The sequence below is a fragment of the Hyperolius riggenbachi genome, chromosome 6 (assembly GCF_040937935.1).
Source record: "Hyperolius riggenbachi isolate aHypRig1 chromosome 6, aHypRig1.pri, whole genome shotgun sequence".
NCBI lineage: Eukaryota > Metazoa > Chordata > Amphibia > Anura > Hyperoliidae > Hyperolius > Hyperolius riggenbachi.
Genome location: NC_090651.1, coordinates 389,966,902 through 389,978,973, shown reverse-complemented (window position 1 = coordinate 389,978,973; position 12,072 = coordinate 389,966,902). Strand labels below are relative to the sequence as shown.

The 12,072-nt window shown below is 44.7% G+C and overlaps 1 protein-coding gene across 1 annotated transcript in view; it reads left to right on the top strand.

The window, feature by feature from the left end:
- Positions 1 to 4,045, top strand: part of HAS1 (hyaluronan synthase 1) — a 28,773-nt gene extending 24,728 nt beyond the window's left edge. The window contains exon 5 of the mRNA XM_068243369.1: positions 2,895 to 4,045. Coding sequence (XP_068099470.1) covers positions 2,895 to 3,564 — 670 coding nt within the window. The 3' untranslated portion in view covers positions 3,565 to 4,045. The remainder of the gene's footprint in view (positions 1 to 2,894) is intronic.
- The last annotated feature ends 8,027 nt before the right edge of the window (positions 4,046 to 12,072 follow it).

Genomic DNA, 12,072 nt, shown 5'->3' with positions numbered 1-12,072 from the left:
GGCACATGGGACAGCAGCAGCAGACAGCATTCCTTACATTCAGGCACTGCACTGGACACCTGCATTAGGACACAAGGGGCAGCAGCAGCAGACAGCATTCCTTACATTCGGGCACTGCACTGAACGCCTGCATTAGGGCACATGGGGCAGCAGCAGCAGACAGCATTCCTTACATTCGGGCACAGCACTGGACACCTGCATTAGGGCACAAGGGGCAGTAGCAGCAGACAGCATTCCTTACATTCGGGCACAGCACTGGACACCTGCATTAGTGGCTTTCAGTCTGGCGTCTTCAAAGACAGTGCAATCAAATAACAGATGAGATTGTGCCTTTTACAATGGCCCTGCATAATATGTTGGTGCTACTGTATATAAATCCAATTAATATTATTATTAATAATAACATTTTAATTAACCACTTAAGTACCAGCAGTCTGTAAAAAAAAAAAAAAGAGTTTTACTCACCTGGGGCATCTACCAGCCCCCTGCAGCCATCCTGTGCCCTCGCAGTCACTCACTGCTGCTCCTCTGGTCCCCCGCTGCCAGCTAGTTTCGTTTTTGCCAACTGGGAGTCGGCAGGGCCGCCATGCGTACGTTTTTACGCATCCCTGCTAGTGCAGGAAGGTATTGCAGACATCAACAAGTACATTTTTACGCGTTATGAGTGTAATGCGTAAAATTGTACGCATTACATGAGTGCCTGCGCCATGAGTGACTGCGAGGGCACAGGATGGCTTCAGGGGGCTGGTAGGTGCCCCGGGTAACTTTTTTTTTTACAGTTAAGGTTCCCTTTAAGGACCAGAGACTGCTGGTACAAGAATCACAGAATTCAGACGAATCGCCGTGCATACCCGCCGCAACCGCTGCACGCCGGGATCCTCCTGACATCCACTCTGCTGTCTCAATGACAGCAGAGTCATGTGAGCCGGTCAGGAGCTGCTGTCATTGGCTTCTGACCGTGTCTATCAATGTAAGCCAATGGGAGCGGCTTACATTGATAATCACGGCCAGGAGCCAATGACAGCAGCTCCTGACCGGCTCACATGACTCTGCCGTCATAGAGACAGGCGGAGCCTGTGAGATGCGGTGAGAGATGCCAGGTTTGAGCGGCGCGATAGGCGGGGAACGATGGAAACGGCGGATGCACGCTGCGGCGGTGATTGAAATCTACGCCCTGCCAGCCAGGAGCCCACCACAACATGACGTAGATTTCAATCCACCTTTATTCCTTAAAGAGACACTGAAGCGAAAAAAAAATGATGATATTATGATTTGTATGTGTAGCACAGCTAAGAAATAAAACATTAAGATCAGATACATCAGTCTAATTGTTTCCAGTACAGGAAGAGTTAAGAAACTCCAGTTGTTATCTCTATGCAAACAAGCCATTAAGCTCTCCGACTAAGTCTTAAGGTAGCCATACACTGGTCGATTTGCCATCAGATTCGACCAACAGACAGATCCCTATCTGATCGAATCTGATCAGAGAGGGATAGTATGGCTACCTTTACTGCAAACAGATTGTGAACCGATTTCAGCCTGAAACCGTTCACAATCTGTGGTGGTGCTGCCGCCGCTTCCCCCCATCCCGTATACATTACCTGCTCCACCGGCGCGACTCCCGGGTCTCCGCTCTTCTTCTTCGCTCTGGGTCTGGTCTGGTCTCCGGCATGCTTCACTTCTTCCTGTCTGGGGGAAGTTTAAACAGTAGAGCGCCCTCTACTGTTTAAACTTCCTGCCGGGACAGGAAGAAGGGAAGCATGCCGGAGACCAGACCAGACCCAGAGCGGAGAAGAAGAGCGGAGACCCGGGAGTCGCGCCGGCGGAGCAGGTAATGTATTGCAGCTCTATTGCGTCGGTCGTCGGGCACTCGAACGCCGCTAGCGATGTGCTCTTTACCCGAGGGCGATCGACGGTTATTTTCCGCATGGCGCGATCGACAGGATCGGACGGAATGGATCGAAATTCGGCGTGTAGCGCGAACGATTGGCAGCAGATTCGATCCCAGTGATCGAATCTGCTGTCGAAACGGCGGCAAATCGGGCCAGTGCATGGCCAGCTTAAGTCGTGGAGAGGGCTGTTATCTGACTTTTATTATCTCAACTGTTCCTGGACTATTTACTTTTCCTCTGCCAGAGGAGAGGTCATTAGTTCACAGACTGCTCTGAAAGACTCATTTTGAATGCTGAGTGTTGTGTAATCTGCACATATTATAGAATGATGCAATGTTAGAAAAAACACTATATACCTGAAAATAAAAGTATGAGAATATTTTCTTTGCTGCTAATCTTCTAGTAATTATTCATAGTACACAACCAATTCACTATATCATATTTTTTTCGCTTCAGTGTCTCTTTAAGTAGTTAAACAAAAAACAAAGTTTTCCAACTAATTAGTACTCATGTCTGTTTATAACTGTGGAAAGTCTATATTCAAGTTCTCTTCAGATCTTTAGGATATGTTAGGATATGTGCACCTGAACTTTACATAGGCTGATGCACTGTATGCTTGCACTATGCATGTTACAGGGCCAGAGTTAGGAGGACACATATGAAGTCTGGGGAGCCTCTACACAGAGTATGCGACTGTACAAAAGAATACATTCCTAAGTAACAAAGCTTACATAGTTACATAGCTATTTTCAACCTCTCTGCTTAGTTGGAGGGATAGCAGCAGCTCCTGCATGATTGGTTTGCATGAAAGCATTTGCATGCGAGTGTGTAAAGGATTCATTGATTTTGCAGTTTTGGCCACACCCCTTTAGCACCCCCATTATACCTTATTGAAGTGTCCTCACTTGGGGCAATGAGCCTGGATCCTGTGTTTATTTTTTACCATAAGTATTTACAGGTAGATGAAGAACTATCTTCTGACATAAACTTTTTTTCTTCCAGATACACGGCGCGCTCAAAATGCTACTCGGAGACCCCCGCCCAGTTCCTGCGTTGGCTGAACCAGCAGACTCGTTGGACCAAGTCTTATTTCCGTGAGTGGCTGTACAATGCTCTGTGGTGGCACAAGCACCACCTCTGGATGACCTATGAGTCCATCATTGCTGGAATCTTCCCATTCTTTGTCACCTTCACCGTCATCAAATTGTTCTTCAGCTGTCACCTTTGGGACATCATGTGGGTGCTCCTCACCATCCAGCTTATTGCCACCGTCAAAGCCCTGTATGCTTGTTTCCTGCGGCGGAACATGGTCATGATCTTCATGTCTCTGTATGCCGTTCTTTACATGGCTGGGCTGCTTCCCACTAAGTACTTTGCCATTCTGACCATGAACAAGAGCAGCTGGGGAACATCGGGACGTAAGAAGATGGTCGGCAACTACATGCCTCTTCTGCCTCTGTCCATCTGGTGGGGAATCCTCCTGGCTGGTCTCATCTACACCATTGTCATGATGTCCATATGCAGCTCGTGTCGACTAATTGAAATAGAGAAAAACTATTTAATCTACGGTTCAGCTGCTTATGCCGGTTACTGGATTCTGATGGTCTGTCTCTACTGGATCTGGATCAAACGCTGCTGCAGGAAGAGGAGGGACTACTACGATGTCGAATAATAGGTGATTACCATGATACTGAGAACCGGAGACTTGAAAAGTGGCAAAAATCAGGCCCAAGAAAATACTACCAAAAGTATTACCCAAGGCCATACGCACTGAGCCGAGTTGGTGCCACAATGCACTGAAGATTGTAGGGCATTTTGTAAAAAGAAGGACAGTAAGCACACTGAAAGAACTCTCTTCAACTTGTAGCCTTCGCGTTCTGCCCGAGAAGCAGGAGCCTCGAGCTGGCCTCAGTATTTCACTAATCAGGATGCACTCCGGAAAAGTTTTAAAAACTTGACACAAACTTCACCCTTTTTCTGATGTTGCCCTGTTGGGGTCAGATAAGAAGGAAAGAGCCATAGATGTCAATGCTGCTTTATGGGCCGGTAATATGGAGACCTGGACCAGATCAGGGTCATCGATGAGAACTTCAGAGTTCTACATTCTATGCAAACGTTGTTTACATTAGTTTATGAATTTTATATTATTTATTTTTGTGTCTATTAAATATTCATCTTTATTTTATTATTCATGGTGTCTTGTTTTGCTTTTGTTTACTGTTTCAGTAATGTTTATTGAACAATTTGTGCATAACAAGTACATCAGAGTACATTCAAGTATAGTAATAAATATGAGGGTACAATCAATAGAGGTATAAAGAGCATACAATTGGCCTCAATTCACTAAGATCATGCTGGAGATAATAAGGCAAGAGAAAACTTACCTCCACACAGTGAGAGTTATCTTATCTCTTCATTCCTTAAGTTACCTCCTCTGTAGTTAAAGTGGACCCTAATTAAAAATACAAGATTTTAGAAATAAAATCTTTTTTCTAAATTATAATAATAAATAGCAGCCTTTTTTCAGCTGCATGATGACAAATATAAAATATTTTACATTTATTGGAGGAACCCCTCCCTTCTTTTCATATTGCCGGGACAGAATCCGGCAGACTGGTGGAGTAGGTGGTGTCCGGCAATGGAGGAATTGCTAATGGCTGCCACCTGTATAACCCTAGTTATGAAAAGAGAAGGGTGAAAAGCATGCACTGAAATGCTCATAGGCTTGAAGGAGTGTTTATTTATCTTTGTATGTGTCAGAGTGGTGCAACCAAATATTTTTAATTAAAAAAAATGTTTGGTTTGGGTCTGCTTTAAGTTACCTCCTCTGTAGTTATTTTCACACGCAGTTAATGAACTTATGTCTTTAACTCTGGAGTTATTTTAAGGATTGGAGAGTTAACTTAAAGACAGAAGAGTTAACTTTAGGTTTGCCTGAGGTAAAATGTTTCCTGAATACTACATGCCTTATCACCAAGGTGATAACTATAGAAACTTTATTAAAGGCAGGAGATGAGCTTAGTGAATTGAGGCCAATGTTACAAATTGTAAGAAGGCAAAATAAGTACCGGTACTTTTGGTATAGTTGTTGTAGAAAATATTGTTCTTTAAAGTAAGAATTAGAGTCGTTACCATATTTCAATTATTCAGAATCTTGGTTTGAACTTGTGGTGTGTATCCATAACATCGTAACAGAAAAACATATTCAACCAACATGGTATACCAAAGGGTTATCCAGTATTATAAAACGTTACGTTACCCATTGTAACCAGAATAGCTTCTCTAGTAACAATGGTCAGAGTCATTTAGTGACCATGGTGCCACTTACGGAATCACAAGAGGAGGCCGGACATGTCATTGAGTTATGCAAATGTTGATATTTACTCTTGGCAAGATATATCTTTTTGTATTAATGTTAGAATAGGGAAAAGTTTGAGTTTTTGCTTTTTTCCCATAAGGTTTAAGTGTTATTTTCAAGCATTTGTTAGTCTGCACTCTTATAGGGTACCTGTAACGATCGGTGTCAGCACACAGAGAGAACCTGATTATTGATGATCTGCAGTATCACCAAGAATACAGATATATACCTGATTATTGATGATCTGCAGAATCACCGATAATACAGATATATTGCTAACCTCTGGACACCTATATAGTGTGAGTGTTTGGTGCAACAGTAATGACTTTGAGTGGGACCACCCGAGGAGCAGGTGGTCTTTGGCAGTACGGGCGATAACGCCCTCTGGGAAGTGCAAAAACCTTCCAGCAGCCTGAGACATCCAAAGGGGTGGAGTCCCAGGCTGAAAGTAGGAAGGACCTGTGAGTGAGTGACACCTGAAAGGTGGATGTCACTGGCAGGTCTGGAGACTATGTCTTAAATGGAGAGAGATAGCTCTCAAGGTCGGGCAAGCCAGGTCGGCAACACACGGACAGACAAGGTACAAAGACAGAAGGCTGATTCGGTATCCAAAGGCAGGCAGGGTTGGCAACAGATAATCAGATATGCATAGGTACCGAATCAGAAAGCAGAGGGATAGTCAGAAATGCAATAGGTCATAACAGATATCAAAGCAATGCCTAGTCTTGGGTGTGAGGTCCGTGGTCTCGACACCCTGGAACTAGTCTGGAGTATAACAGAATGATAACACAGAGTCCCTAATCTTGGGTGTGAGGTCCGTGGTCTCAACACCCTGGAACTAGTCTGAAGTATAACAGAATGATAACACAGAATCCCTAATCTTGGGTGTGAGGTCCGTGGTCTCAACACTCTGGGACTAGTCTGAAATATAACACAATGATAACACAGAGTCCCTAATCTTGGGTGTGAGGTCCGTGGTCTCAACACCCTGGAACTAGTCTGAAGTATAACAGAATGATAACACAGAATCCCTAATCTTGGGTGTGAGGTCCGTGGTCTCAACACCCTGGGACTAGTCTGAAGTATAACACAATGATAACACAGAGTCCCTATTCTTGGGTGTGAGGTCCGTGGTCTCAACACCTTGGAACTAGTCTGAAGTATAACAGAATGATAACACAGAATCCCTAATCTTGGGTGTGAGGTCCGTGGTCTCAACACCCTGGAACTAGTCTGAAGTATAACACAATGATACACAGAAGTAATCTGGCTCAGTGTGAATTCCCAGGTCCTCCTGGTTCTAACACACTGTAGGATCTGACTAAGGTCTGAGTGCTTCCACGTAAGTGTTCGCAACGGCAGACAACCTGAGACTGATTAGCAGTAACTATATATAGAGCGGCGCTCTCCAGCGCTACCCATCAGTGATCAACCAATAGTCATTTGCTCTGAGGTCAGCTGACCAACCTGGTCAGCTGATCCCTCCTTGGTTGTCATAAAGGTTCTGCCTCTCAGCGCGCGCACGCGTATTCCTCAATCTGTGTGAACTAACAGACCCAGCCACACCAGACGCACGCTGCTGCGTGTAAACCGCCACGCTGGACACGGAATCAGCCGCCTTGCTGTCAGTACACGCGGCGGCTTTTCCGCTTTCTATTACAGTACTGGAATGGACATGTGACACCTGTACAGTCCCGAGCCTATGTAGAACTAGCCTGTCTTCCTTCTTTCTTAGTGAAAGAGCTAAAAATCCAGGGCTGTATAAGACTCGCTGCAGTCAGACTGGATTTACAACTTCACACACTGGTTCAGGGTATCTGCCACCACCGCGGTTACCATGGGACCGAGGAGCCCACTGACTGACTAGTCCTGCGAATAAAACGGTTAAACACACGGTATTCTGTCTAGCCAACAACAAACAAACAAACAGTAGCGTCTCTTCAGAGACCCGGGATCAGCTCTGTGTGTGCTGATAAGCAGGGTAGCGGACAGTGAATGACTTGGAGAAAGTCATTTATTCACGGCAATATAAATAATTAATATATACAGACAATTATTAAAATCAACAATTATTAAGACAGTAATAGCCAGTATGAAATAAAAAGGGAGAAAATACTTATGGTTTGTGGAAACATGTCCTTTTGTGGGAAAATCATCAAGTCCAAGCAAAACGGTTTCAAGTTCTTAAAGTTATTGGTTTCAATCAAAGTTCAGCCGAATTCGTTGTTCCAGGTTACAGAAGATGGCCAATCAAGATGGCCGCTAGCCCATGTGTCCTTTGTTTCAGAGCTTCATTCAAAGTTCAGCAAAATGGCCACCAACCATGTGTCCTCTGGCTGGCAGCAGAATGTTCAAGATGTTTCAGGGTGGAGGACACTGAGTTTGGGTCCTCTGCCATTCTTATGCCCCTGATTCAGTAGGAGGGAGTGAGGGCGGGGAGCCACACACCCCCTTAGAAGATGAGATGAGCCCTCCCCTTGTCCTGGGGACCAGAAATCATATCTACCCATATATGGGCTCTATCTCACAGAACTGTACAGGTCAGGGCAGATTTATTAACATTTTCAGGTCTGTCTCGATTTACCCAGCGCCCTGATACCAGACATGAGGGGTGGGACCCCTGTGGTATCATCAGGGCACTTTCAAACTGCCTCACTGGCAGTCTTTACCTCAGAATGTTCTGAAACTTCCTCAGAACCAGCACCGGGACTCATGCTACACTTCCCCCACGTTTGGCGAAGCTGCCATCTCAGGAACCCCAGAAATATGACAGATCTGGGAAGTTATGGATTATGCTATGAGACTCAGGTTATTCAGGATGTGTGCTAGCTGCTAACAGCTGACTTCCCTTTGATCTTTACCAGGGAGCAAGGTGTCAAGACCTCCCGGGGATTCGTAGCCTGCCTGGCTGCACCTAGGCATCCTTATCACCCTTTGGTTAATTAACATCTACATGAGATCAGCTAGGTGTCACCTGGTTCCCAGAACAGAAAGGGGAATTAATGCCTCCATGTTATTCTGCCTAGCACAGGGAATATGTCCAAGCTAATTAACACCTCCCCCCAGGCTCTCACTCAGCTAAGACAAATCCCCCAGCTGTTCCTACACAATAAATCCAGATTCTATTGATCTGAAGCGCAATCGATGCAGAGAATCGAGTGCGATCGCTTTTCTTCACGGGCGGTTCCAGGACGCGTCTGCGGCCCCGCAACCGTCCGTGACATGAGCTATAAACACAAAATAATGCTGTGGGATTCCAGGAAAGCCCTAAGGCTTAGGACTGCAGATACAATGTTTTATCAAATCCGTTTTCACTTTTTTGCTTTAAAGAGGTACTCTGCGACCTGAAGTGTCCAAGTATCATCCAGGGTGCATGTTGTAGGATGGGTCCATGGTATAGATCCATGTAAAGTGTTCAGTTCAGTTTTCAGTGCACTTACAGTATATGTATGAGGTACAAAACGAGGCTTTGGTGGAAACTTTAAGGGATACCCGAAGTGACATGTGACATGATGAGATAGACATGTGTATGTACAGTGCCTAGCACACAAATAACTGTGCTGTGTTCCTTTTTTCTTTCTCTGTCTGAAAGAGATAAATATCAGGTATGTAAGTGGCTGACTCAGTCCTGACTCAGACAGGAAGTGACTACACTGTGACCCTCACTGAAAGTGTTTTATAGTTGGAATTTCTTATCAGTGAGGGTCACACTGTAGTCACTTCCTGTCTGAGTCAGCCACTTACATACCTGATATTTAACTCTTTCAGGCAGAGAAAGAAAAAAAGGAACACAGCCTAGTTATTAGTGTGCTAGGCACTGTACATACACATGTCTATCTCATCATGTCACATGTCACCTCGGGTATCTTTTAAGACTTTATTTGGGATTTTGTACACTAGACCAAAGGTCATCATTTGTGTGAACTCATATTCTGTATATCTAAACCCTCTAGCATTCAGCGGGGTAATAGACAGAGGTGTCCTCTATTGCCTCTTGTGTTTGCCCCCATAGCTGAACATATTCAGTCATCCCCATGTATTCAGGATTTACCAAATGGAAGAGCGTATCTCACTGTACGCTGGTGGTGTGCTGCTACGTCTGGCCAACCCGGGCTCTCTCTGTCAGAGTGTAACGATTGTATAAAGTATTGGTGTAGCAACACAGACGTCTGATTATTGTGTGATCTGCAGTATCACCAATAATACAAATATAGCTGGCAGAGTACAAGGTATGTAGTGTTTGGTGCAACAGTAACAGAATAGTATAGCTAGGCCTCACCAGAGGAGCTGGTAAGGTACTATCAGAAACAGTAACTGAGTAGGTTTAACTAAACCTCACCAGAGGAGCTGGTGGGTACTATCAGAAGAGCACCTCACCAGTGCAAGGGCCCACTGGTGAGTAGAGAGGTCAGACAGGCTAGGTTCGGCAACTGAGAGGCAGATACAGTATAGAATCAGTAGGCAAAAGAGTAGTAGGTATTCAGGCAGATGTTCAGCAGCTAGATTAGATGGGCAGAGGTACAGAAACGTAAAGCAAGAGCAGAGTCAGAGATAAGCCAGAGTCATACACAGAATATCAATAATAATACAATAACAATAGTCCTAGTCTTGTGTGAAATCCCTGGTTTCCTCCCAGATCAAAGCACACCGGATACTAGTCTAAGGTCTGAGCGCTAACACGTATGTATTCACAACAGCAGACAGGTTGCGGATGAACAGCGAAGGCTTAAGAAGCAGAGGAGACCTCACAGCCGCTCCCACTACAATTAGCTAATCCTGAGCGGCGTGAGTCCCCTCTGACGTCAGCCGACCAGCAGGTCAGCTGACGCGCCTCCTCCCAGCATTAAGGTCCTGTCTACGCGTGCGGCCGCGCGATACAGCAACCCTATGTGCCAATGACAATTCCGTCCTCGGCGTGCTAGACGCCGGCGGAAAGGAAAAATCCTCCGAGCAGGGAACCGAGGCGGCTGCGGAGACACCCTGCGTGCCCACAGCCACAGATGTTACACAGAGGCATTGGATGTTTATGCACTATCTGGCAGAATATCGGGTTTAAAAGTCAACTGGAGTAAATCTGTATTATTCCCTTTAGACAATGATGCCAGGAAGGTGATCAGCACAGTTGGTGATGGTTGACTCCTTCAAAGACTTAGAAGTGAATGTGACGAGAGGTGCAAAATGATCTGGAGGCAAACTTGGACACCTTGCTGCTATAGGGTATGGGAGCTCACCTTACACTTTGCGGTAAATTACCACATAATGTGGCAGGCAAAGTGGTGTCTAGTCACGCCCCTGGTCTGCAGCTTCTGAGAGAATAATACAATCATCTTTCCTCATCCCAATTTATATAATAAATAACCTATACATTAATATTCTGGAAAAAAAAAGTAACAACAACGACAATAATAATATTTATTGTTATTAGTATTATTCATTGATAAAGTGGTGTGCCACAAGCATAGGAAGCTGTTTTTGAGAATTGGGTTTTTCTGTGCTGGGAAATGTTGAAAACTGTGTCAGGTCCCCTCTTTGGGGATAGTTCTGCTTAACCCAAATCTTCCTCTTTATGGATGGACCTATCAGGTTCGCTGTCACCCAACTTAGTATGAGGTCTGGGGCTCCTGAGAGAATATTACCATCAACTTTCCTAACCCCAATGTATATAATATTCAGAATGTAAATCAGGGTGAGGAGAGATTATACAATGAGAAAACACTGACTAAATACAGTAATTGTATGCATTACATTATTTTTCATCCTACCAAATACGAATTACTAAAAAAAAAAAAAAACACAAGCTTTCTAGGATCTAGTCCCTTTCTTCTGGCATATTTCCAGATGTTAGCACAACCTTTCAGGGATCTAGTCCCCTTCTTCAGGCACATTTCCAGATGTTAGCACAAGCTTTCTGGGATCTGGTCTCCTTCTTCAGGCATATTGCCAGATGTTAGCACAACCTTTCAGGGATCTAGTCCTCTTCTTCAGGCATATTTCCAAATGTTAGCACAAGCTTTCTGGGATCTAGTCCCATTCTTAAGGCACATTTCCAGATGTTAGCACAAGCTTTTAAGGATCTAGTCCCCATCTTCAGGCACATTTCCAGATGTTAGCACAAGCTTTCAGGGATCTAGTCCCCTTCTTCAGGCATATTCTTAGATGTTAGCACAAGCTTTTAGGGATCTGGTCCCCTTCTTCAAGCATATTTCCAGATGTTAGTACAAGCTTTCGGGGATCTAGTCCCCTTCTTCAGGCACATTTCCAGATGTTAGCACAAGCTTTTAGGGATCTGGTCCCCTTCTTCAGGCATATTTCCAGATGTTAGTACAAGCTTTCGGGGATCTAGTCCCCTTCTTCAGGCACATTTCCAGATGTTAGCACAAGCTTTTAGGGATCTGGTCCCCTTCTTCAAGCATATTTCCAGATGTTAGTACAAGCTTTCGGGGATCTAGTCCCCTTCTTCAGGCACATTTCCAGATGTTAGCACAAGCTTTCTAGGATCTAGTCCCCTTCTTCAGGCATATTTCCAGATGTTAGCACAAGCTTTCTGGGATCTAGTCCCCTTCTTCAGGCATATTTCCAAATGTTAGCACAAGCTTTCAGGGATCTAGTCCCCTTTGTAACGATCGGTGTAACACAGAGAGGATCTGATTACCGGTGATCTGCAGTATCACTGGGAATACAGATATATACCAGATTATAGATGATCTGCAGTATCACCGATAATCCGATATACTAGCTAACCTCTGGATACCTGAGTAGAGTAGGAGTGTTTGGTGTAACTGTAACACTTAGAGGACTAGGCCTCAGAGTAGTAAGGAGTAC